At 45.4% G+C, this 27,578-nt stretch overlaps 1 protein-coding gene across 1 annotated transcript in view; it reads right to left on the bottom strand.

The window, feature by feature from the left end:
* Positions 1-7,174: 7,174 nt before the first annotated feature.
* Positions 7,175-27,578, bottom strand: part of helq (helicase, POLQ like) — a 180,346-nt gene continuing 159,942 nt past the window's right edge. Inside the window, exon 17 of the mRNA XM_044173584.1 lies at positions 7,175-7,236. Within this exon, the coding sequence (XP_044029519.1) occupies positions 7,201-7,236 (36 nt within the window). The 3' untranslated portion in view covers positions 7,175-7,200. The remainder of the gene's footprint in view (positions 7,237-27,578) is intronic.

The following is a 27,578-nucleotide window of genomic DNA, read 5'->3' as shown; positions in this document are numbered from 1 at the left end:
GAATATGTTTTAGAACAGGCGGTGTTTTATCAAATGGTTCGGGAAAGGTCGAGGTTCAAATTATTCTGCCCGCGCGCCCACGGACGAATGAACGAACACATTTCAGTGACACATCATGGGTAAGCACAGACCGTGATCAATGCTGCTGATACACAGACAGTGTCGCTCCACGCGATGCCAGAAACTCTGCACCACATGGCTGCATGATAATTAACTCACTCAACTTTTCAGAAAACATGCTGTGAGAGGTCGCAGGGTGTTTCCACGCTTCTCATTAGCATTCGGCTACAGAAGTCACAAACTGACATCGTCCTTATGCGTGTGGAAAGTTTTAAATTATGAAACTATGTTTTCACACATGAGTGATGTGCTGAAATGTATATATGAAATGAAAAGTACAGTATAGACAGCATATGTTTTCTTGATTTGTTTATACTGCACATAACGATATGAAGTGGGAGCCCATTGGTTCCCACTGAAGACGTAAATCACGTGTGGCGCTGTAGTGAGTGTTTGGGGCAGCAGGACGGTGTGTGTGGGACTGAGGCAGAATAAACTACAGTGTGTGTGTGTCATGGTGATGAAGAAGTATAACAGAAGAGGCTGCTTAGGTCAGGTTATGAAGTGATGAAGTAATGAAAAATCTTTTTAAAAAATCGTAGAAAAGGTTTCAGTCGTAGTCGTCTGGGCGCTGTTTTCAGAATCAAGGCGTTTGGCTCCCATCCGGAAGCCATTCTCAATTGTGAAAAAGCCGAAACGTCTTGATTCTGAAAACAGCGCCCAGGCGACTACGACTGAAACCTTTTCTACGATACAACGAATGAGGACTACACCGTCTTTAAAAAAATCTTTAAGAGGTGGTGCCCTGGTTTAAAAACTCGGGAACCACCGCTCTCAGCATCTTATAAAGGCGGGGACACACGCGTGTCGACGGTATCTCCGATCATGAATGTGCTTTGGGTGTGATGGCTGATGGGATGATGATGAATCACTCGTCTGCTCCTTGTTGGTGGAAACAGTCTCTATGTTGGTTTGTCTTTGCAGGTTTCAGCTCGTCTTCAGGTTTGTCCTGTAGCGGCAGTTCCTTTTGTTTAAAGAAACTCTCGAGGCAATCACTGCGTCTTTCTGTAGGTTTACTTCAAGCGTCTGCAGACGGACTCACAGCAGCGAAAACATACATCAGTATAACCTGCTCTGAATGAGTACCGAGGAGTCCCAGAAGTCTGGACAGAACAATCAATAGGATCATTTGTAGTTCCATGTCATCATCATTAGTGTACTGTTCTCATCTCGCAGTCCAAACAGTCATACACAGATGAAGTATTGGCGCCAAACAATTATAATAATATCTGTATGTTATTATATCAGAGAGTCTGTTTGTTCTTGCCATTACAGTCCCAAGCTTAAGGAAACCAGAACCGACCTCAGAGCGTTGATGAAGGACAGATGATAACGTCTGGTGAATGCAGCAGAAGAAAGTGGTGAACTTGTGTGACACGCTTTAATTTTGGTGGGCGCGTATTAAAGCTCACACTGAGCTCTACAGCCATGCTAGCAAACACACCACAGAATGCTTTATTTTTTATAGACATCTCTCTATGACTGTCTCCTCCTGTGTGTGTGTGTGTGTGTGTGTGTGTGTGTGTGTGTGTGTGTGTGTGTGTGTGTGTGTGTGTGTGTGTGTGTGTGTGTGTGTGTGTGTGTGTGTGCATGCCGGGAGAGGCAGCGTGTCCTGCAAATTGTCCATTATAAATTATTGATCCCTTGCTGCTGTGGGCTGTTATCAGAATCATGCAACAGTCTGATTATGAGTAAGTAGAGATTGGTTTGAATTTAACCCTTACCTACTCCCTGACCCTCAGTGCATAAACATGATCCTTTTACAAGATTCTCGTTTTAAAAGCAGTCGGCCGGAAACATTGAAAAGTCAGCCAGAGAATACATTTTCGACCACTTCGCAGAGCTAACGTTAGCTAATTAGCTAGCTAGCCACAGCTGATGAAACCGGCCAGGGACAGCTGTCAGCCTTCAGAAACGACGGTCGCCGGCTGGAAATGAGAAACGGCTTTTGTCTACTTCTGTCTGAAATCAAGCACTCGTTGTTTTTGAAAAACTGCTAAGAATTTTTGATAAATCTTCGCCGTTGTCACGGTTAGCTGCAGGCCTGTGTGCCGTGAAGCTTGATGGGCGTGGCAACAGTAACTTAGGAGGGCGGGGCTTAGTGAAGCGATCAATTGGAGAAAGCGTGTTTTCATCGCTGTCTGTTGTCATATATATTTTAAATATATATGTTTTTCAAACCAGTTAGTCTTATCAGTGCCATTTCTGTGAATGCAATAACAAAAGCAGTCTGACTGCTGCTGGACGCCCTTCAACAGTTAACGCTACAGCCAGCCAGGATTTTGAGGTCATAAGACCCAAAACTCTCCTGTTCACCAGAAAACATAGTTATAAAATAAAGTATTGTCGCAGTTCTGACCGTTTAAGACCCTTCTCCATGCACTTTGCAGGTAGGTGAAGTTGTGCCCACTCTGCCAGACCATAAACTCCCCCTGTGCTGCTAAAAACCTCCAAATCCCCAGAAAACACACAGAGGCCGTGTCGTTGCCTCCCCTCCAGCTCTCCTGCGCCCCGAGGAGGCTTTAGTCTCTTTAGTCCTTGTCCTGCTGAATGTCACAGACCACATCCTGTCATTTCACCAGGGTTAAAATGCCGTCCTGAGCGATGAGTTAAATTACTGAGAAACACAGTGAAGACTCCCAGCGTGAATGGAGGTTATTTTCACCATCATCTCTTGACAAGAGACTGTCAGAGCACACAGCGCAGGAAGCGTTTAAATTATAGAAAATGTAATTTGCCGACGATGTAAAAGTACACGACTTTGAAGGCGTGTTCTGGTCGCTTCTGTGTTTTCCACTATTATCTCCACTGCTCTCTGTGAATCCACACTTTACAGCGACGTGTGGGAGCATGTGCACTGAGCTCATTACAGAACACAGGACACACACACACACACACACACACACAGTGACACCTTTCCAGCCTATCAGAGATCTTGTACACAACAGAGGCCACACTAACAAATGCACACGTGACACACACACACACACACACACTGAGCCCTGGGATCTGATGAGAGGAGATCTCAGTTCAGCACTATATTACTTTACTGTCCTGAGGCCCAGTTCCAATCAGACCCAGCTGCTGATAAACTGGCAGTGATATCAACCCCTCGATCCCACACAGACACACACATCCTCTCACCCTGTTACACAGCCAAAGCCTCGCTTGAAGCGTACACACACACACATATACACACAGACCAGCCTTTTACTTATAAAACATACAATGAAATGATTCCAGTTGCCCCACTGGAGGATTTAAAGATGGCAGAGATAGAGTCACCCAGGCGGCCTCTGCGGCTCTGCTGCTGTCCCTGCTGCTGGTGGGGAAGGCAGCGGTGATGGAGGGGGAGAGGGATGCTAGGAGGGATGAAGAAAGCTGGTGAAGGGAGATAGACGACGGTCTGGGTGGAGCAGAGGATGACGGAGAGCTGGAGGATGGAAGGATCTTGGAGCACATACTGTATGTAGCATCAGCTTGTTGTGCAAACCTCAGCACACGTTGCTACCAGCGTACAGCTAAAAGTTTCCCGAAGGCACTCGTGCTTGGGAACTTTGGTTCCACATTACGAGCATCAGTCTACATACCGTGTAGTCTGCGTGCACCGGACCGTGAACCGTGCCGGTTCGGCACAAACACACGAACCGTTACAGCTCTAGTCCTCAATGTGCGTATTCATCATTATTATTGATATAGATCACGGTTAAAGTTAATAAAAAGGTGAACATGTACATGAGGGTCAGGGCCTCCAGGTTCAGGTGGTAACTTGATTAATTGATCGATGTAAACTGAAATGAAAAAGGCTGTGAAGAGTAACTGCTTCTATTTAATACTCGTCATTTTGTCAACAGTTAATCACATGTCCTGTATATAGAATCAGGCTCAATGCGCCACCTACTGTAAAGGATGAAATAAGCAGTTCATTTTTAAATGCTTGCGAGACGTGTCTTTTCAAATGTCACCTGAGAGGAGAGTTAATCTACATTATATGTTACAGTTTTAATAACAGGTGTTTTCCATCCATCATTTGTCAGTTTTAAGTGGCTTTTGTACTTGACCTGAACTGCAGCTCTGAACCGTGATTGGACACCTTTGACATTGCTGCTAACATTCATCCTAACACTAGCACGAACATTAAGAAGTGTTCCTGAAGAGACGCCAACAGACGCGTGAACAGATTTAGTCCCTTTTCTTTGGCCGTGAACACAACACACGGGCCCTGTGCTTCAGCTGTGCTTCAGCTGTGCAGCGCTGACGAAGGTCAACTTAACCCTGATAAGCAGCAGGGGCTCAAAGGGCCTGCCACTGCTGCTTCCTGTATTGACACTTGACATAAATCACGAGGCGCAGAATTCTCCAATATGGACGTAATTCATAGGATGCTGGGCTGCATATGTATTAGCGATTAGAAAAAAGACGAGAGATGAATATGTTTTAGAACAGGCGGTGTTTTATCAAATGGTTCCGGGGAAAGGTCGAGGTTCAAATTATTCTGCCCGCCGCCCACGGACGAATGAACGAACACATTTCAGTGACACATCATGGGTAAGCACAGACCGTGATCAATGCTGCTGATACACAGACAGTGTCGCTCCACGCGATCAGAAACTCTGCACCACATGGCTGCATGATAATTAACTCACTCAACTTTTCAGAAAACATGCTGTGAGAGGTCGCAGGGTGTTTCCACGCTTCTCATTAGCATTCGGCTACAGAAGTCACAAACTGACATCGTCCTTATGCGTGTGGAAAGTTTTAAATTATGAAACTATGTTTTCACACATGAGTGATGTGCTGAAATGTATATATGAAATGAAAAGTACAGTATAGACAGCATATGTTTTCTTGATTTGTTTATACTGCACATAACGATATGAAGTGGGAGCCCATTGGTTCCCACTGAAGACGTAAATCACGTGTGGCGCTGTAGTGAGTGTTTGGGGCAGCAGGACGGTGTGTGTGGGACTGAGGCAGAATAAACTACAGTGTGTGTGTGTCATGGTGATGAAGAAGTATAACAGAAGAGGCTGCTTAGGTCAGGTTATGAAGTGATGAAGTAATGAAAAATCTTTTTAAAAAAATCGTAGAAAAGGTTTCAGTCGTAGTCGTCTGGACGCTGTTTTCAGAATCAAGACGTTTCGGCTCCCATCCGGAAGCCATTCTCAATTGTGAAAAAGCCGAAACGTCTTGATTCTGAAAACAGCGCCCAGACGACTCACGACTGAAACCTTTTCTACGATACAACGAATGAGGGACTACACCGTCTTTAAAAAAATCTTTAAGAGGTGGTGCCCTGGTTTAAAAACTCGGGAACCACCGCTCTCAGCATCTTATAAAGGCGGGACACACACGTGTCGACGGTATCTCCGATCATGAATGTGCTTTGGGTGTGATGGCTGATGGGATGATGATGAATCACTCGTCTGCTCCTTGTTGGTGGAAACAGTCTCTATGTTGGTTTGTCTTTGCAGGTTTCAGCTCGTCTTCAGGTTTGTCCTGTAGCGGCAGTTCCTTTTGTTTAAAGAAACTCTCGAGGCAATCACTGCGTCTTTCTGTAGGTTTACTTCAAGCGTCTGCAGACGGACTCACAGCAGCGAAAACATACATCAGTATAACCTGCTCTGAATGAGTACCGAGGAGTCCCAGAAGTCTGGACAGAACAATCAATAGGATCATTTGTAGTTCCATGTCATCATCATTAGTGTACTGTTCTCATCTCGCAGTCCAAACAGTCATACACAGATGAAGTATTGACGCCAAACAATTATAATAATATCTGTATGTTATTATATCAGAGAGTCTGTTTGTTCTTGCCATTACAGTCCCAAGCTTAAGGAAACCAGAACCGACCTCAGAGCGTTGATGAAGGACAGATGATAACGTCTGGTGAATGCAGCAGAAGAAAGTGGTGAACTTGTGTGACACGCTTTAATTTTGGTGGACGCCAGCGTATTAAAGCTCACACTGAGCTCTACAGCCATGCTAGCAAACACACCACAGAATGCTTTATTTTTATAGACATCTCTCTATGACTGTCTCCTCCTGTGTGTGTGTGTGTGTGTGTGTGTGTGTGTGTGTGTGTGTGTGTGTGTGTGTGTGTGTGTGTGTGTGTGTGTGTGTGTGTGTGTGTGTGTGTGCATGCCGGGAGAGGCAGCGTGTCCTGCAAATTGTCCATTATAAATTATTGATCCCTTGCTGCTGTGGGCTGTTATCAGAATCATGCAACAGTCTGATTATGAGTAAGTAGAGATTGGTTTGAATTTAACCCTTACCTACTCCCTGACCCTCAGTGCATAAACATGATCCTTTACAAGATTCTCGTTTTAAAAGCAGTCGGCCGGAAACATTGAAAAGTCAGCCAGAGAATACATTTTCGACCACTTCGCAGAGCTAACGTTAGCTAATTAGCTAGCTAGCCACAGCTGATGAAACCGGCCAGGGACAGCTGTCAGCCTTCAGAAACGACGGTCGCCGGCTGGAAATGAGAAACGGCTTTTGTCTACTTCTGTCTGAAATCAAGCACTCGTTGTTTTGAAAAACTGCTAAGAATTTTTGATAAATCTTCGCCGTTGTCACGGTTAGCTGCAGGCCTGTGTGCCGTGAAGCTTGATGGGCGTGGCAACAGTAACTTAGGAGGGCGGGGCTTAGTGAGCGATCAATTGGAGAAAAGCGTGTTTTCATCGCTGTCTGTTGTCATATATATTTTAAATATATATGTTTTTCAAACCAGTTAGTCTTATCAGTGCCATTTCTGTGAATGCAATAACAAAAGCAGTCTGACTGCTGCTGGACGCCCTTCAACAGTTAACGCTACAGCCAGCCAGGATTTTGAGGTCATAAGACCCAAAACTCTCCTGTTCACCAGAAAACATAGTTATAAAATAAAGTATTGTCGCAGTTCTGACCGTTTAAGACCCTTCTCCATGCACTTTGCAGGTAGGTGAAGTTGTGCCCACTCTGCCAGACCATAAACTCCCCCTGTGCTGCTAAAAACCTCCAAATCCCCAGAAAACACACAGAGGCCTGTCGTTGCCTCCCCTCCAGCTCTCCTGCGCCCCCGAGGAGGCTTTAGTCTCTTTAGTCCTTGTCCTGCTGAATGTCACAGACCACATCCTGTCATTTCACCAGGGTTAAAATGCCGTCCTGAGCGATGAGTTAAATTACTGAGAAACACAGTGAAGACTCCCCCCCCCCCGCGTGAATGGAGGTTATTTTCACCATCATCTCTTGACAAGAGACTGTCAGAGCACACAGCGCAGGAAACGTTTAAATTATAGAAAATGTAATTTGCCGACGATGTAAAAGTACACGACTTTGAAGGCGTGTTCTGGTCGCTTCTGTGTTTTCCACTATTATCTCCACTGCTCTCTGTGAATCCACACTTTACAGCGACGTGTGGGAGCATGTGCACTGAGCTCATTACAGAACACAGGAACACACACACACACACACACACACACAGTGACACCTTTCCAGCCTATCAGAGATCTTGTACACAACAGAGGCCACACTAACAAATGCACACGTGACACACACACACACACACACACTGAGCCCTGGGATCTGATGAGAGGAGATCTCAGTTCAGCACTATATTACTTTACTGTCCTGAGGCCCAGTTCCAATCAGACCCAGCTGCTGATAAACTGGCAGTGATATCAACCCCTCGATCCCACACAGACACACACATCCTCTCACCCTGTTACACAGCCAAAGCCTCGCTTGAAGCGCACACACACACACATATACACACAGACCAGCCTTTTACTTATAAAACATACAATGAAATGATTCCAGTTGCCCCACTGGAGGATTTAAAGATGGCAGAGATAGAGTCACCCAGGCGGCCTCTGCGGCTCTGCTGCTGTCCCTGCTGCTGGTGGGGAAGGCAGCGGTGATGGAGGGGGAGAGGGATGCTAGGAGGGATGAAGAAAGCTGGTGAAGGGAGATAGACGACGGTCTGGGTGGAGCAGAGGATGACGGAGAGCTGGAGGATGGAAGGATCTTGGAGCACATACTGTATGTAGCATCAGCTTGTTGTGCAAACCTCAGCACACGTTGCTACCAGCGTACAGCTAAAAAAGTTTCCCGAAGGCACTCGTGCTTGGGAACTTTGGTTCCACATTACGAGCATCAGTCTACATACGTGTAGTCTGCGTGCACCGGACCGTGAACCGTGCCGGTTCGGCACAAACACACGAACCGTTACAGCTCTAGTCCTCAATGTGCGTATTCATCATTATTATTGATATAGATCACGGTTAAAGTTAATAAAAAGGTGAACATGTACATGAGGGTCAGGGGCCTCCAGGTTCAGGTGGTAACTTGATTAATTGATCGATGTAAACTGAAATGAAAAAGGCTGTGAAGAGTAACTGCTTCTATTTAATACTCGTCATTTTGTCAACAGTTAATCACATGTCCTGTATATAGAATCAGGCTCAATGCGCCACCTACTGTAAAGGATGAAATAAGCAGTTCATTTTTAAATGCTTGCGAGACGTGTCTTTTCAAATGTCACCTGAGAGGAGAGTTAATCTACATTATATGTTACAGTTTTAATAACAGGTGTTTTCCATCCATCATTTGTCAGTTTTAAGTGGCTTTTGTACTTGACCTGAACTGCAGCTCTGAACCGTGATTGGACACCTTTGACATTGCTGCTAACATTCATCCTAACACTAGCACGAACATTAAGAAGTGTTCCTGAAGAGACGCCAACAGACGTGAACAGATTTAGTCCCTTTTCTTTGGCCGTGAACACAACACACGGGCCCTGTGCTTCAGCTGTGCTTCAGCTGTGCAGCGCTGACGAAGGTCAACTTAACCCTGATAAGCAGCAGGGGCTCAAAGGGCCTGCCACTGCTGCTTCCTGTATTGACACTTGACATAAATCACGAGGCGCAGAATTCTCCAATATGGACGTAATTCATAGGATGCTGGGCTGCATATGTATTAGCGATTAGAAAAAAGACGAGAGATGAATATGTTTTAGAACAGGCGGTGTTTTATCAAATGGTTCCGGGGAAAGGTCGAGGTTCAAATTATTCTGCCCGCCGCCCACGGACGAATGAACGAACACATTTCAGTGACACATCATGGGTAAGCACAGACCGTGATCAATGCTGCTGATACACAGACAGTGTCGCTCCACGCGATGCCAGAAACTCTGCACCACATGGCTGCATGATAATTAACTCACTCAACTTTTCAGAAAACATGCTGTGAGAGGTCGCAGGGTGTTTCCACGCTTCTCATTAGCATTCGGCTACAGAAGTCACAAACTGACATCGTCCTTATGCGTGTGGAAAGTTTTAAATTATGAAACTATGTTTTCACACATGAGTGATGTGCTGAAATGTATATATGAAATGAAAAGTACAGTATAGACAGCATATGTTTTCTTGATTTGTTTATACTGCACATAACGATATGAAGTGGGAGCCCATTGGTTCCCACTGAAGACGTAAATCACGTGTGGCGCTGTAGTGAGTGTTTGGGGCAGCAGGACGGTGTGTGTGGGACTGAGGCAGAATAAACTACAGTGTGTGTGTGTCATGGTGATGAAGAAGTATAACAGAAGAGGCTGCTTAGGTCAGGTTATGAAGTGATGAAGTAATGAAAAATCTTTTAAAAAATCGTAGAAAAGGTTTCAGTCGTAGTCGTCTGGACGCTGTTTTCAGAATCAAGACGTTTGGCTCCCATCCGGAAGCCATTCTCAATTGTGAAAAAGCCGAAACGTCTTGATTCTGAAAACAGCGTCCAGACGACTACGACTGAAACCTTTTCTACGATACAACGAATGAGGGACTACACCGTCTTTAAAAAAAATCTTTAAGAGGTGGTGCCCTGGTTTAAAAAACTCGGGGAACCACCGCTCTCAGCATCTTATAAAGGCGGGGACACACACGTGTCGACGGTATCTCCGATCATGAATGTGCTTTGGGTGTGATGGCTGATGGGATGATGATGAATCACTCGTCTGCTCCTTGTTGGTGGAAACAGTCTCTATGTTGGTTTGTCTTTGCAGGTTTCAGCTCGTCTTCAGGTTTGTCCTGTAGCGGCAGTTCCTTTTGTTTAAAGAAACTCTCGAGGCAATCACTCGTCTTTCTGTAGGTTTACTTCAAGCGTCTGCAGACGGACTCACAGCAGCGAAAACATACATCAGTATAACCTGCTCTGAATGAGTACCGAGGAGTCCCAGAAGTCTGGACAGAACAATCAATAGGATCATTTGTAGTTCCATGTCATCATCATTAGTGTACTGTTCTCATCTCGCAGTCCAAACAGTCATACACAGATGAAGTATTGACGCCAAACAATTATAATAATATCTGTATGTTATTATATCAGAGAGTCTGTTTGTTCTTGCCATTACAGTCCCAAGCTTAAGGAAACCAGAACCGACCTCAGAGCGTTGATGAAGGACAGATGATAACGTCTGGTGAATGCAGCAGAAGAAAGTGGTGAACTTGTGTGACACGCTTTAATTTTGGTGGACGCGTATTAAAGCTCACACTGAGCTCTACAGCCATGCTAGCAAACACACCACAGAATGCTTTATTTTTTATAGACATCTCTCTATGACTGTCTCCTCCTGTGTGTGTGTGTGTGTGTGTGTGTGTGTGTGTGTGTGTGTGTGTGTGTGTGTGTGTGTGTGTGTGTGTGTGTGTGTGTGTGTGTGTGTGCATGCCGGGAGAGGCAGCGTGTCCTGCAAATTGTCCATTATAAATTATTGATCCCTTGCTGCTGTGGGCTGTTATCAGAATCATGCAACAGTCTGATTATGAGTAAGTAGAGATTGGTTTGAATTTAACCCTTACCTACTCCCTGACCCTCAGTGCATAAACATGATCCTTTTACAAGATTCTCGTTTTAAAAGCAGTCGGCCGGAAACATTGAAAAGTCAGCCAGAGAATACATTTTCGACCACTTCGCAGAGCTAACGTTAGCTAATTAGCTAGCTAGCCACAGCTGATGAAACCGGCCAGGGACAGCTGTCAGCCTTCAGAAACGACGGTCGCCGGCTGGAAATGAGAAACGGCTTTTGTCTACTTCTGTCTGAAATCAAGCACTCGTTGTTTTTGAAAAACTGCTAAGAATTTTTGATAAATCTTCGCCGTTGTCACGGTTAGCTGCAGGCCTGTGTGCCGTGAAGCTTGATGGGCGTGGCAACAGTAACTTAGGAGGGCGGGGCTTAGTGAACGATCAATTGGAGAAAACGTGTTTTCATCGCTGTCTGTTGTCATATATATTTTAAATATATATGTTTTTCAAACCAGTTAGTCTTATCAGTGCCATTTCTGTGAATGCAATAACAAAAGCAGTCTGACTGCTGCTGGACGCCCTTCAACAGTTAACGCTACAGCCAGCCAGGATTTTGAGGTCATAAGACCCAAAACTCTCCTGTTCACCAGAAAACATAGTTATAAAATAAAGTATTGTCGCAGTTCTGACCGTTTAAGACCCTTCTCCATGCACTTTGCAGGTAGGTGAAGTTGTGCCCACTCTGCCAGACCATAAACTCCCCCTCTGCTGCTAAAAACCTCCAAATCCCCAGAAAACACACAGAGGCCGTGACCTCAGCGGTAGCCTCAACCCTGCGCAGAACTGCTCGTAAGTGTGTCGAAAAGGTAGGTCAATGTTAAATAATGCAGAAAACTCAATGAAGGTGCTCGCTGTGCATCTAAAACTGGAGACTGCAGATGCAACGCACATATTCCTGCCGCTGATGGATACAGAAATTGAACTGAAAATATACATTATTACAACAGGTGTACGTGACGTTATTGATGTTTGACGATTCTGGAGAGGTCTGTGCGTGCCTCAAGGCATGAAAATGTCTTGCTGGGAAACACAAGTAAGGGTGATCTATTGACAGCAAGGAATGTCTGTCAGTCCACCACTGAAATATCTTCATCATCAGGTCGAAAGGAATGACATTCCCATCAGCCTCTGTTGAAATGTGTGAAGCGAAGTAAGACACAGAAGACAGAACATAAAAACTGATTCACCCGAACACTTGTCATTCTGAGAAACCAGCAGTTTTGTTTAAAAAAATCCCAATAAATGAGGCAGGCAGACGAGTCGTAAACAAGTAAACAATGACACACCAGCTGTCGAGTGTAAAGCATAACAGTGTGTGAAAACTGTCACGGGTGATGAAGCACGAAACACTGAGCTGCCAACAGACCTTCAGGGATGTTTATACATATGATCATGTGACAATAATAAACAAATATGTAACACACAGTTTGCTTTCTGTTCTCCTGAGAGGTGTGTTACGGGAAGAAGCGTTCCCAGTCAGTACCAAACATCTGAACATATTCAAATATGCGAAGGAATTCCTACTGTGATATATTTCCTTTACTTTGCCAGCCGTGTGTATATGCAACACAGATGATGCCAGTGACAGTATGCATATAATACATATACATCAAGCTGTGTGCACATGTGTGAATATTAACTATATGTGCACGTATTCATCAATGAATGTACATTCATGCATGTATTATAACTGTATATCAAATATCACATTTCTATGAATCGTATTACTTTGATATTGTCTTATAGTGAGCTCATTTTGGTGCGTTACACCCAGTGGCAGCTGGTGCATGTTTCTCCAGGGGGGGGGGCTCTACCAAAAACCAAGAGCTTTACTGAGGTGTACGGAGGTATCACACCAGCGTATTTAAATAAATGAAATAGCCTTTGTTTGTATTTGCTGAGCTGAATGAACATTTGTTCTAATGAAACGTGCTTCTTTACGCCATCATTAAGTTAAGGTACTTCAATTAGTGTTTTCAAATTGTTTTTAATAACTATCTTCTTTTATGGGGGGGGGGGGGGGTATCAGGGGGACGGCTGCAACGCCTTTTCTCTTGTAACACGGAAGTCAGGAACAGGCGGCGACGTCCACGGGCGGTGCACGCCGTCACTGAGTCTGAAGACCAGCCCGATCCGATCTTCCGGTCATATTTATTTGTCGATTGTAAATGTATATGATCTGTTAGAACTATCCGTAGGCCAAGTATCAGCCAAGGTTTCATTTGTCATGCTAGCCAGAGTAAAGCTGACGGAGACAGGGGAGGGACGGAAGGAGCATGGTGTAACTTTTGTCCCGCTGTTATTAAAGATGTATTTCTCGGCTCGTTATATCTGCAGGAGATGCCCAGGGTCGGGGCGAGGAAGAGCGGCAGAGGGCTCACCAGTCCGGACGTGTATGTTTCACCTGCGGGACAGTCTAAGAGGTCATTATGCACTAAGGTGAGTCTGACCAAGTTCATACAACTGTGACATTTAACATGATAAATTGATTCGAGAGTAACATTGTCGTTTGCTCGGAGGACAAACTGAAATATTAATGAGCGTTACATCCAGATATATTAAGTACCCACATGTGTTTCTTTCGTCCCGACAGAGAGCGGCGAAAGTAACAATGTGCACCGTCAATTTCTGGTCTGATTGTGTCCAAAAATGTGTGTATATATATATATATATATATATATATATATATATATATATATATACTGTATAGTAATTATATACTCAGGTCTCAGCTGTGGGGAGTGGAGGGGCGGCGCCCTCCACTGGCTAGCCCCAGCTGGTTACACCCGTGCTGTTACTCATCACTTCCTGCAAGTACTTCACAACAAATGCATCTTATTGTGAAGGCAGTGGAAGACCTTTACTGTGAAGCCCTTAATTTGACAATGTCAGACACGATTAGCTGACATACCTGAAGTCGACCTAACAAGCTCAAGGTAACGAGATGGATTACAAACTGGTTCCTTTTGGCTGTTTTGTTTCTTTTCATTCGATTGTTTTTGTCTTTTGCTTTCTTTTCTTGTTTCGGGGCAGGGTGGGAGGGGAGGATGTAAATATTTTGAAAACCCTTAAATAAAATTGTTTTTAAAAAGACAAGCTTAATAAACGTCTCAGAAAACGAGAACTGACGAGAACTGATGTTGCATCTTATTAAAGTAAAAAACACACTGCAGAGGAGCTAACTTGGTTTAGCAGTTCAGTCTTGGTTTGTGTGGGAAATGAGAAAGACGGAGCTATGTGCAGGTGAAGGGGCTTGCTGGAGAGACGTAGAAGCATGTAATTATACTTACCTGCCGTAAGAGGACACAGAGGACAGAGGACAGACTGCAGTCCAGCCTGATACAGACGATCTTTCATGTTTTTGCCATATCACTAATGACATTCCCCTCGTGCGCCTCATTTGTCAGCCACTCGTACCAGCCCAGAGCCACTGTTCCTCTGCCAGACTGTGTGTTGCCTCGCTTTCCAGCGTATTACCTGCCCGCCTGATCCCTCACCTGACCCGGTTCGATGATCCTTTGCCTGCCTGGTATTTGACCCTTGCCTGTTACCGTTCCTATCTGTCTCTGTTGTCATGCTTTTGGGTTCAAGCTTGCTTTTGTTTTCTGGGCCGTCACAGCAGCGGCTCAGAGCTGCTCCTACCGCCAGCAACTGATGCAAAATTTCATAAACTGTCTCAGATAGTAAAATTAAAACTTGCACAAGCCTTAAAAGGATGTTGGTGTGTAAACGCCTCCACTTACAGTAAAGAACAGATGTGTAGTTACAACCTCATGTCACCTCACACACAGAAGAATCATCTCACATCCGAAGGTTTACAGATTGTCAGGAAGCAGAAAAAACATCACTGGGATAAGATTGGTACTCGGTATCAGCTGATACCCTGAGTTTGAGTATCGGAAACAGTAATGGGAGAAAAAGTTGGTGTATCCCTAATTCATATATATTTATATATATTAAAAAAAATAAAAAATAAAACTTTGTCCTTCACCCTCCGCAGGTGGTCTCATCCTTCGAGCTCTGGTCCTCTACCAGAGGCCTGGGAGCTTGAGGGTTCTGCGCAGTATCTTCGCTGTTCCCAGTACTGCACTCTTCTGGACTGAGATGTCTGGTGTTCTTCCAGGGATCTGCTGTAGCCACTCCTCCAGTTTGGGGGTCACTGCCCCGAGTGCTCCGATGACCACGGGCACCACTGTCGCCTTCACCTTCCAGGCCTTCTCCAGCTCTTCTCTGAGCCCCTGGTACTTCTCTAGTTTCTCGTGTTCCTTTTTCCTGATGTTGCCATCGCTTGGTATCGCCACGTCAACCACAACGGCTTTCCTCTGCTGTTTGTCCACCACCACGATGTCAGGTTGGTTCGCCATTACCATTCTGTCAGTCTGGATCTGGAAGTCCCACAGGATCTTGGCTCGGTCGTTCTCTACCACCTTTGGAGGTGTTTCCCACTTTGACCTCGGGGTTTCCAGTCCATACTCCGTGCAGATGTTCCTGTACACTATGCCAGCTACTTGGTTATGGCGCTCCATGTATGCTTTCCCTGCCAGCATCTTACACCCTGCAGTTATGTGCTGGATTGTCTCAGGGGCCTCTTTGCACAGCCTACACCTTGGGTCTTGTCTGGTGTGGTAGATCTGGGCCTCTATTGCTCTGGTGCTCAGGGCCTGCTCCTGTGCAGCCATGATGAGTGCCTCTGTGCTGTCCTTCAATCCAGCCCGCTCTAGCCATTGGTAGGATTTCTTGATATCAGCCACTTCAGTTATATATATACATATATATATACATATATATATATATATATATATATATATATATATATACGGTTATTGGACATATGAACACATACATTTGCTAACAAAAAAACGAGAATATATGGTCACTTCATATAGAAATTTATATGATAACAATCATTTAGGATCTTCTTTTTATTGCCATGTATGATTCCACATATGTTGTAGGCCTTCATAAATGTATATGTGATCACATATTTACTTTCAAACTTAAGCTGATTATTTCTAAAGTCTAAAATAGGTCAAATCGGTGTGCTGATGTTCTCGCCACGAGGGAGCTATATTTATTTCTTGTTTTTTGTGAACATTTCATGTGTGACAAACAAAACCCAAGACCAAAAGGGCCATGCCTGCAGAGTGTAGGCTTCACTTCAGCTGACAAGGAGGTAAAAGGTTTGTGATATAGCCGGGAGCCAGACCCAGCTGTGCTGCAAATGTGATGAATGGAATTTTAAAATGCAGCTTAAAATACCCGAGACGGGTGAAACCATGGCTAAAACACATAATTGGTTAGATGCCTTATTTTAGCCTGTTAAAAATGAATAAAAATAATGTTTTCACTTGTTCCAGTCCGAGGCTTTAATTAGTGAGTCTAATGAATTTAAGCCTTTCTGGCCTGGTTGACCCACAGAGCGCCAGGCGCTACGTGTTAATACAAAACTTAACCACTAAATGTCAAACAGCTAATCACCCACACATTAATGCGGTGATCTTGAAGAATTTTAAAGACAATGTGTAATTTGCAATGGTTTGAAATTGAATTATGATTCTAATAAGAGTCTGCAGCCTCGCTAGCAGCTCGGCGAGGCCGTACATGCACACGCAGGCTGTGCAGAAACTCAGCAACAACTGCACAAAATGTAATAAGTTTGCATAATGTAATAAAAAAAACTGATAATGTAATAATCTTAATTAAAGTCTGATGCCTTAAGGTCCAGTCTGTATTCGGTATATAGCATCATTTCCATCCCTTTCATCTGCGTGATCCACATTCAGTAGTTTAGTCTGGGGGGGGTCCACTGTGTCAGACAGTTAATAAATCACACAATAATATAGGTGTGATCTGGATTTACAATAGTGTGGAAGAATCACCACCAAGACACACATTAGAAGAAGTTGTAATATTAAACAATAACTTATTGGGACTAAATATCACCGTTGTGTTTTAAGAGAGAGAGTAACTGAATCCAGTGCATGTCGTTCAGCAGACACACCTGAAGACACATCTGAAGACACATCTGCGCTGGCTTTAAATGCAGCGTGGAGGGCGTCGTGCTCTCTGGCCCGGGCCCGGCGGAGCCATCGACAGCTTCCCGCCTTCACGCTGCCCGCTGGTGCTGCGCTGGCAGAAGCTCGCAGCTTACAGTTTTCAGACAACCTAAACATTTCAGTCCAGACTGACATTTCGACATGTCAGAGTGGGAAAAGCACAGGGCTTAGCACTAAAATCATGGCTGAATTCCATTTAGCTGCTTCAGTTTCAGCGTCATGGTGCTGTGCATGTTGGCTCACTGTCACACTGTCATGGCTGAAGCTTGGGACAAACCTGAAGACAAACCAACATAAAGACTGTTTCCACCAACAAGGAGCAGGACCCTGACGACGCGCTGAACAGCTCTGCAGGTAGACGACCCCGCAGGTCCCGCGAGAACGCCGACTGTCCCGTGTTCTTGTACCAAAACAAACATGGACGCCAACCAGCAGCTTGTTTATACGCAGCGACGTTTGTTCTGAAAAGACCAAAAACGGAGGAAAAAAGCTGAGAGTTGGTGAGATCCTGGATGGAGGCGCGTAGGCCTGCAGAGCCACAGAGGGACCAGGAGCTGAGGGAACTTCAGGTACAGCTGTCTGTTTACAGGTACGTCTCCCTCGGCGACACACAAGTGACGTCATCATCGGTCGCCGACGTCAGTCGCAAATATCAAACAAATCTTTGTGAGAACGACTGGCAGCGACTGGATCTAAAGACTCTTGACGTATCACACACTTTAAAGACTTTATCTGCCGACTGTCAACACCAGCTGAGCCAGACTGGAACAGACCCGGTCCAGCGAGATACCGTCCTAGTGTGTGTCCCCGTCTTCTCTGGGAGACCTGAATAGACCAGAGCCATCGATGATGTTAGTGGTAACAGTGGTATCAGTGAGTATTTAGAGGTGCTGTGGATTCTGTTCCATATCTGTCCAATAAATGATCATGAAACAAAAAGATAAGCTGGAGAACATCATCAAAGCTCTGAGTTCATTAATGCCGCCGTGAGTGGTAGATAGCAGTACGTGTTGATGGAGCTGACCCCCACGTAGACTGCAACAACTTTCATCTGGATGAGCAAATTCTTCTTCAAACATTTTACGTCATTAAAATAATTTGAAAGATGCTTTAATCAACTACACGTAGTGGCTTTAACTAGATTCTGCTTACTTACATTAAAAATAGCTTAAAAACAGGGGACAGGTACAGCTGCTGTGTGGTGGTGGTTGGTGTGGACATCACACACGCTTAGAGCGCTGAGGGAGCGGAGTGCCACGAACACAGCTTTGACTCATCAGATGGTCTCACTGCCTGTGTAGTCCGAGAGTAAAAGGGAAAGTGTGTGGGCGGCTCGGAGGTAAAATGTACCGCTGAAGAGACCGAGGTTCAGCCTGACCTCGCTCCGAAACACACAGCTGCCAGCGTTTGTGAAGAAAGAAAAATAATTAGTCTAAAAGTTTCTTCTTTATGCTCTTTATTGCTTCTGATTTACGTCCTCGTGTCTTTACAGCACTGCTTAACTCGTTTGTTTTTTAAATACTATGGTTTTTGTTTTTTTTGCTTTCTTATGGATTTATTCCTTCCGTCCTTGATTTTCTTGTGTTATCACACATTGTAGCTCCTGACTGGTAAAACAGTGTCCTCCAAGAGAAAGAAAGAAAGAAATGGTAGATAGATTGATTGCTGGAGCAGATTTATGGAGTAAATTCGTCAACAGTCCAACTGATAATTAGACAAGAAGCAGCAACAGCTGAGACAAACCATGAAAACATGCCAACATTTATTATCACGTTCGCTGTCAGTTGGTGTTAATGAACTATCGGTGAGAACGAGTGCAGGATGAACGTCAGCGGTCAAACATCTAAATCTTCGCCTGAATCTTCTGAAGCAGTCCGTCTCCAGCCACAGCGCCTGTTCCCCTTCATTGCCATTTTCCATCCATCCACTCTCGGACGTTCCCTCCTTTCCCCATCACCTCGCCTCACTGCCCCACTCATCTACCTGTTCCCACCTCCTCACCTGCAGCTCATCCTCTCATCAGCCTCGCAGTTCATATACCGGCCCGGTTTCATTCACTCCCTGCCAGGCGATGAAAGTTGCTTTGTTCCTTTGATTTCAAGCCACCGGAGCTTGAAGCTGCGACTCTGCCCCTTTACCTGGACCTGGAACTGGACCTGGAACTGGACCTGGACCTGGACCTGCCTGTGAGCCTTTATACAACTGCACATTTGAAACAAATCATTGAACTGCACCTGTTCTGTCGCCTCCATTTTGCATTTGGGTGCTTTCCCTGTTCCCTGTATTCACCGCATCGTGACGAGAATCACTGTTAATGTTGTGTGATGTTTTAGCTTCTCCTCGTGTGAAACGCAGAGAACAGTGCGTCAGCGAACAGGTGAGAGACCAGCTGCTCCGCAGTGGAGAACAGGTAGCTGTGGAAATGACAGAGTGAACAGGGCCAATCAAACAGTTTATAATGAGAACTAGATTTACTAAGGAGAGTCGGCCTATTGTATCACTGCAGAGTGTGTGTGTGTGTGTGTGTGTGTGTGTCATTACCAACAAGTCCTCCAAATTAAGTGACAAAACAAGTTGCTTGTAACTGCCCCCCAGAAGGACACGAAGAAGGGCTTACAATCAATCTAAAATCTCACAGTATCAATAAAACAAAAGGCGAAATAAAAGATCAGAAAATAAGCGAAATGACCGCACGCACGAAAAGAGACGACAGCAGCTCACGATGAAGACAAAATTGTCACAAATAGCAGCGACAAAAAATTAAAAACAATGAAAGGTTCCAAAACAGCAAAAACCAAAGTAAGATTCATCGATTTAGTTTTAGTGACTTCTTGGAAGAGAAGCTAGTTTTTCAGGTGCCATTACATTTCTCTCAGAACACATTTGCTGTTTCAAATTTGCGGTAAACAATTTCTAGGAGACAAGGTTGAGACAGGAGGTCTCTGTGCGTCTCTGTCTGCTTAGTCTGAGAGTTTCTACTAATAACAGCTCCATTTGGTCAGCTGAAAATAGAGACTTTTAACATTATGTCTGTCTTGTTTCCTCTGACCACAGACTGCCTCCCCACACTCAGCCTCTGCTGGAAGCAACGTCACAGAGGAAAGTTGTCACAACAGGCTGATGGGCTGCCGGCTGTGTACAGAAAGGTAGCGAACGGCAAATGGCCATCACGGCTGCGCTTCGCCAAAGCAAATTACTTAGAGCTCCTGGCGGCGTTCACAGCCCTGAAACATTTTCTGCCATTTCTCCAGGACTGTCACATTTTGATAAGCTCTGACAGCTCCACAACAATACCTTACATCACCCGTCAGACCGGCACAAGCTAGCACACGGCCGGTTACAGAAAGCATTACTGTGCCCGGGTGACCTCTCTGTGGTGTCGGCATGAATGTGCCGGAGCTGGGGAAGTTGTTCGCAGCAGCAGGTTTATTCCACATTGACGATAAAGGATAACCGAGTAGAAAGGTTATCTCTCGTGGACACACAGCGCGCTCTCCCGCAGGCAAATCCTAAATAAATGGTAAATGGACTGTACTTGTACAGCGTCTTTCTAGACTTCGGACCACTCAGAGCGCTTCACACTACATGTCATTCACCCCGTTCACACACTGCCAACTGCTCGTCAGTACAAAGAAACTAACTCATTCACACACACTCACACACTGAAGGCGCAGCCCTCGGGAGCAATTTGGGGTTCGGCGTCTTGCTGAAGGACACTTCGGCACGCGGGAAGCCGGGATCGAACCGCTCAGCCTCTGATTGGAGGACGACCCGCTGTACCTCTGAGCCACAGCCGGCCAGTTTTACAGTATATTGTTAACATTTGAAAATCTACATACATAAACAAGAGTAAGAGCCTGCAGCCATGTAATCCATCCAATAGTTGACTTTTCCTCTAGCGCCACCAGCAGGTAAATGTTTCCACTTATCCAGTTATATCAGCTGCTGGACTGTGATGAGACGTGCTTCATCGTTCATGCTCCCCTCAGGATGAACTGTAATAACTCTGCTGATCCTCTGACTTTCCATCTAGCGCCACCATCAGGTCGACATGTTAACGTGTCCGACACTTTGGTTTCTGACCAAACACCTGCAGAGCTGCTGGCGCTCCCATCAGCCTCAGCTGCACTCTGTGTTTACTGCTAATCACCTAATGTTAGCATGCTAACACGCTAAGCTAAGATGGTGAACATGGTGAACATTATACCTGCTAAACATCAACATGTCAGCATAGTCACTGTTAGCATGTTAGCATTTAGCACCGACGAGCCTTTGTACAGGCTCACAGAGCTGCTAGCATGGCTGCAGGCTCTTGGTCTGTGTATCTCATGTCAGCTTGTCTTGCCTGTATTTGTTAAAGTGAAAAACGTAAGAGATAATTCCTGGACATAGTGGGCTGTGATTCTTATGTCAGCTCTCATATCAATTGTTCACCCCCCCTACAATTAACCAGCAGCAGGTTCACCGCAGCATGCAAAGACTATTTCTAAAAATAAAAAACACAATGGAGCCGTGGCCATAATTACATCTACTGACTGTAATGATCCAGTGAATTTACCGTATATCCTCAGCTGCACATTTAGCTCAAAATAGTTGTGTTAAGAATGAAAAAACAGAACCGAGAGAGAAAAGTTCAAACCTTTCTCACCTCCACACTGCTGACCAACCCCTGAAGTGCGAGTGAGAGCCGGATTGTTGGTTTGGGAAAGTTGCCGACCCCCTAATCTGTCATTGGAAAGGTTTGGGGGTTGGGGTTCAGAAGCCATTGTACCACCCGACATGCACTTCTGAAGAAGCACACTGGGCGCTTTAGTGTTGTTCTGACAACAGATGGCACTGCTGTCCCATTTAGCACGATTTAACATGAACCCTTTCAACTCTGCTGCACACGGACCCGGACTGTGGGAGCCAAGCGTGCACACTGAGGCCCCTGGGTAGACGATAACTCTCCTCTGGCTGGTGGAAATAATGTGGTTAGTGGCCGACAGGCACGTCATGCCATGATCTACAGTGCTGTCACAGCCAAGAGGGGAAATGCGGCATCCTGGTCCAGATCACAGGACTCTTTCAGACTATTTAAATATTTGAGAACATTGTGTGTCAAAGGTTTTCTGATTCCTAAAGGACTTACTGGACGTGGGTAAGGCTTTTTCTACCAGCAGAGCCTTCTGCCATCTCTGCCCGCCATGTGGATTTTGGGAAGGATCCTGCTGACTGGTGTGCCAGCTCATGATGGACACGCTGCTTTCTGTTTTCAAACCTGTGTTTCCATCCTTATTTATTCAGCCCGATATCACAAATCTGCCTGGAGGGACTTTACAATCTGTGCAGCATACGACGCCCTCTGTCATTTCGGATAAGGGAAAACTCCCCAAAAAACCCTGACTTCAGCTTTCTCAGCTATCATTCTTCCACTGGGGAAGACTGTGAGATGTGGTTGAAAGCTCCAGAAAAGGCTAATAAGTGGATATTAATATTCTTTATTCTTAATTCTTTATTTAGATCCCCCGTCAGCTTCAACGAAGTGGTCGGCAGCCTACCTGGGGTCCACACAAAAACATCAATAACAACAAACAATTTAAAATCCCATCTATCAATAAAACAAGAAAAGGATAAACGTGCTAAATATAAAGATCAGAAAATAAGTTAAATAACTCCAAATATGAAAAGGTAGACAATAAAAACGTATAAAAACAATCAAAAAGGTTCCAGAACAGCGATAATTAAAAGTATCGCGTTGGGTTCATTTGGTCTGAAGGGAAAACATTATCCGCTGTTGCGTTTCAGTTCTAGTTCTAGTTTAGGTCCGGTTCGTGTTCACACTGACTTCTATACTGTATGTACTAAAATATCTTCAAAAACTGGAAGAAAGCTCAGGAAGAGAACCCGGCACTGGGACTGAGGCCCAGGTGGTCTACGAAGAACCACGAGGTGAGAATGATCTGAGTCTGTCGCTCCCTGCACACAGCAATTCACAGCTGGTGGAGATGGGTTCAATACAAGAGCCTCAAATGAGTTGAACTTAATATTGAGTGTGGAGGTTAAATTGAAAATAGACTTGTAGATTAAGGTGGAGAAGCTTCGTTTAATGGCTTCAGCCATGTTTCACACAAACCAGTCAAATCCAGGACATGCTGCAGAATCAAATCATTTATCAGTACAGCTTTGGTAGACAGCGATCTGGTATTTATAAAACCAAATCTGCTGACGCGCACACATGTTACAATGGTTACCAAATATATACGTGGCTCATTCAGATCTCTTATTATTAGGCTTATTATAAGAGCGCTTCCTGAACTGTTCACCACCAGCTGGACTTAAAAGTTTCGATGCTAAAATCACTATAATCCTGTGGTTGGTCCGTTTTGCTTTCACACAACGAATGAACTGCACCAGAGTCCGCTCGGAAGTGGACTGAGGCCCTCCAGAGTCCGCTCGGAAGTGGACTGAGGCCCTCCAGAGTCCGCTCGGAAGTGGACTGAGGCCCTCCAGAGTTTGATTGACAGCTTTCACACCGTCTCAAACGAACCGAAGTAACCGGGCAAACGGGCCGCGGTTTGTTTTAACCGAACCAAACAGGTTAGGTGTGAAAAAGCATGCGTCTTACACACACACACACACACACACACACACACACACAACACTCACACCTGAATATAGTCTGTATTCCCATAGTGTGTCAATTTTCACTTCAAGCCACGCTGGCCTGAAAACCAGCAGAAGGCTCGATACGCTCAGACCTCCCATGGCAGGTCTGAAAACACATCATGAAACCCTCCGGGAGCTGATGTTGCTTCTATCAGCGCGCTGCATGTTGACACAGGGACATCGGTGAAGTCCAGTCTGCCTCGCTGCTATAACCCAGAACCAGCCAACAAACTGAGTCTGTGCTGAGCAGTCACTGCCCTGCAGGTACGGCTCAGGTACACTGATCAGAGACACAACAGTGTGCATGCGGTGACAGCAGAATAAACAATATGATCCATGTGATGGAGGATGTTTAGACCTGCAACAAGCTCAGCTGCTGCTCAAATCTGCAAAAGTGAAAAGAAAGATATACAGGCTGAACTGAACTACGTGGTGTTGTATTCGGATGACGCATCAGGTTTCAGACAGCGCAGACGTCCGTCCCGCCTGCTGTTGTCTCTGTGGCTTCGTCACTGTTCTGCGCGCACAAGACGCCGCCGAGATCCAGTTTAAAATAAAGAAGAAAACACTGGATTTACAGGCAAAACGCCTCCAGTCTCACTGCCGAATGCTGTGCCCCCCTATTTTTTTTTTTTACATAGAGACTATTTTTTTTAAATTGTTTTTAGACTAAAGTGAAGAAATATGCTACTTTATGTTATTTCCTGTGCCATTAATTTGCTCCGGTCAGTTATGTTGAGCAGCTCCTCTAATCTCTAGTCACATCTGAGGTAGAAAACCAGACGTGTTCATCCTTCAAGTTTACTATATTTTTCACAACAGAATAATTCATCATACACAAGCACTTGAACAGAAACGGTTGAAATTATTTTTTATCAGAGATTATTTAAAAAGGTAAAATGCACAGCACACACACACACATGTTCAGCTCCAGCTCCTGTGAGAGAGTAATGAATGTAGTGAGGAATAATTGCATCCTCTCCTGCAGGTAAACCTTTCCTACACACACACACACACACACACACACACACACACACACACACACACACAGCAGCAGGATTTTCTCACCGCCAGATAAACTGTAGCCCTCATTTCTCCAGCGCTCACTGCATACATCTTATCATGCACATTCTGCTCATACGTGTGGACTTTCAATGTGAACAATGGGAACAATGTGAACGCACACACACATGCAGCACATAGCGATGTTTGTGCGCGCTGTGTGCAGACTGCCTGGTATGGAAATGTCAGAAGGATTTACAGTCAGGAAAATCCTGAAAAGGATTCAAGGATATTTATTTGTCACATGCACGCCACGGGATGAAATGTAAAGTGACAAGCATCACAAGACTGTGAAAAAGATGACAAAACCAATGTGCAATGTAAAGATGTAAAAAACTAAATGAGAAATATTAAGACAACAAGAACAGAATAACCAGAGAAAAATAGATGTTCTTTCCCTCAAAGAGGGAGGCTATTAACAGAAGGTTTAAAGCAGCTATTTTTATACTAACAATGTCTCAGGTGACGAGGTGTTGGTGTCTCTGGTAGTGAATGATCAGCTGATTCTGCAGCTCCGCTCGGCTTCACGGAGCTTCACAGAGACTTTCAGCTCGCTGTTCGTCTGTTGCTGCTCTGGTTCGCTCTCAGCTCTCAGAGCGTCGCTTCCAGAGAAGAAGAAGCTGTAAAAAGCCTCTGAACGCTACCTGCTCAGCAGCAGACAGCAGCCAGAGAGCAGCTGCTGAACATAGCGGAGCATCTAGCAGCTAAAGAGCCAGATGTTTCCCTCAGCAGCTGCTGGACATAGCGGAGCATCTAGCAGCTAAAGAGCCAGATGTTTCCCTCAGCAGCTGCTGGACATAGCGGAGCATCTAGCAGCTAAAGAGCCAGATGTTTCCCTCAGCAGCTGCTGAACATAGCGGAGCATCTAGCTGCTAAAGAGCCAGATGTTTCCCTCAGCAGCTGCTGAACATAGCGGAGCATCTAGCAGCTAAAGAGCCAGATGTTTCCCTCAGCAGCTGCTGAACATAGCGGAGCATCTAGCTGCTAAAGAGCCAGATGTTTCCCTCAGCAGCTGCTGGACATAGCGGAGCATCTAGCAGCTAAAGAGCCAGATGTTTCCCTCAGCAGCTGCTGGACATAGCGGAGCATCTAGCAGCTAAAGAGCCAGATGTTTCCCTCAGCAGCTGCTGAACATAGCGGAGCATCTAGCTGCTAAAGAGCCAGATGTTTCCCTCAGCAGCTGCTGAACATAGCGGAGCATCTAGCAGCTAAAGAGCCAGATGTTTCCCTCAGCAGCTGCTGAACATAGCGGAGCATCTAGCAGCTAAAGAGCCAGATGTTTCCCTCAGCAGCTGCTGAACATAGCGGAGCATCTAGCAGCTAAAGAGCCAGATGTTTCCCTCAGCAGCTGCTGAACATAGCGGAGCATCTAGCAGCTAAAGAGCCAGATGTTCCCTCAGCAGCTGCTGAACATAGCGGAGCATCTAGCTGCTAAAGAGCCAGATGTTTCCCTCAGCAGCTGCTGAACATAGCGGAGCATCTAGCAGCTAAAGAGCCAGATGTTTCCCTCAGCAGCTGCTGGACATAGCGGAGCATCTAGCAGCTAAAGAGCCAGATGTTTCCCTCAGCAGCTGCTGAACATAGCGGAGCATCTAGCTGCTAAAGAGCCAGATGTTTACCTCAGCAGTTGCTGGACATAGCGGAGCATCTAGCAGCTAAAGAGCCAGATGTTTCCCTCAGCAGCTGCTGGACATAGCGGAGCATCTAGCTGCTAAAGAGCCAGATGTTTACCTCAGCAGTTGCTGGACATAGCGGAGCATCTAGCAGCTAAAGAGCCAGATGTTTCCCTCAGCAGCTGCTGGACATAGCGGAGCATCTAGCAGCTAAAGAGCCAGATGTTTCCCTCAGCAGCTGCTGAACATAGCGGAGCACCTAGCAGCTAAAGAGCCAGATGTTTCCCTCAGCAGCTGCTGAACATAGCGGAGCATCTAGCAGCTAAAGAGCCAGATGTTTCCCTCAGCAGCTGCTGAACATAGCGGAGCATCTAGCAGCTAAAGAGCCAGATGTTTCCCAGCAGCTGCTGGACATAGCGGAGCATCTAGCAGCTAAAGAGCCAGATGTTTCCCTCAGCAGCTGCTGAACATAGCGGAGCATCTAGCAGCTAAAGAGCCAGATGTTTCCCTCAGCAGCTGCTGGACATAGCGGAGCATCTAGCTGCTAAAGAGCCAGATGTTTCCCTCAGCAGCTGCTGGAGACCAAACACAGAGCTGACGGAGAGAAGACCGGACTGACGTCCATCAGGAGACACAGACACGCCTCCTGATGAAGATGATGATGATCATGTCGCTCTGTAGCTGCTGGAGGCGGAAATAAGCTAACAAGCTAACATCTTGATTTAAATTTTCCTTGTATTCTATCTATTTCCATCAGCAGATACGTGTGGAGAAAATCATAATGCCACCTGAGTTATGTTTGTTATCAACACAATTAGAAACTTTATTAATGAACGTATCTGGAAAATGTTCAGTGACGATATTTTCATTCGTTTTCCTACAATATCCGCTGCTCGCAGCTAAAGCTTAATGTTTTACGCTTCTGTCTCACAGCTGGTGGTGAAGGTTCGGGAAAGATGGCGATCTTGGTTAAACATTGAAAACGTCAACAGTGCACGTAAACGTGGGAATCTTAATTGATCTGTACCGTAAATCCCACATGATGTAAACGCAGCGTGAGGGCGTGGCGGAGGGAGGTCAAGGAAAAGGGAAAAGCCGGAGGGCTCGAGGGCAGCTGAGACACTCGGAGGAGGAGTAAATATTGAAGTTGATGGACGAGGAGACAGAGGAGGACATGTTTGATGCAGCTAATTTCCTCTCGTTTGCTTTGTCTCAATCTCTCCTCCACCCATCGATCGTCCTCTCTCTG

Source organism: Siniperca chuatsi, linkage group LG18 (assembly GCF_020085105.1).
Source record: "Siniperca chuatsi isolate FFG_IHB_CAS linkage group LG18, ASM2008510v1, whole genome shotgun sequence".
Classification (NCBI taxonomy): Eukaryota; Metazoa; Chordata; class Actinopteri; order Centrarchiformes; family Sinipercidae; genus Siniperca; species Siniperca chuatsi.
The sequence above is the reverse complement of the archived record's forward strand: the minus strand, read 5'-3'. Positions and strand labels throughout refer to the sequence as shown.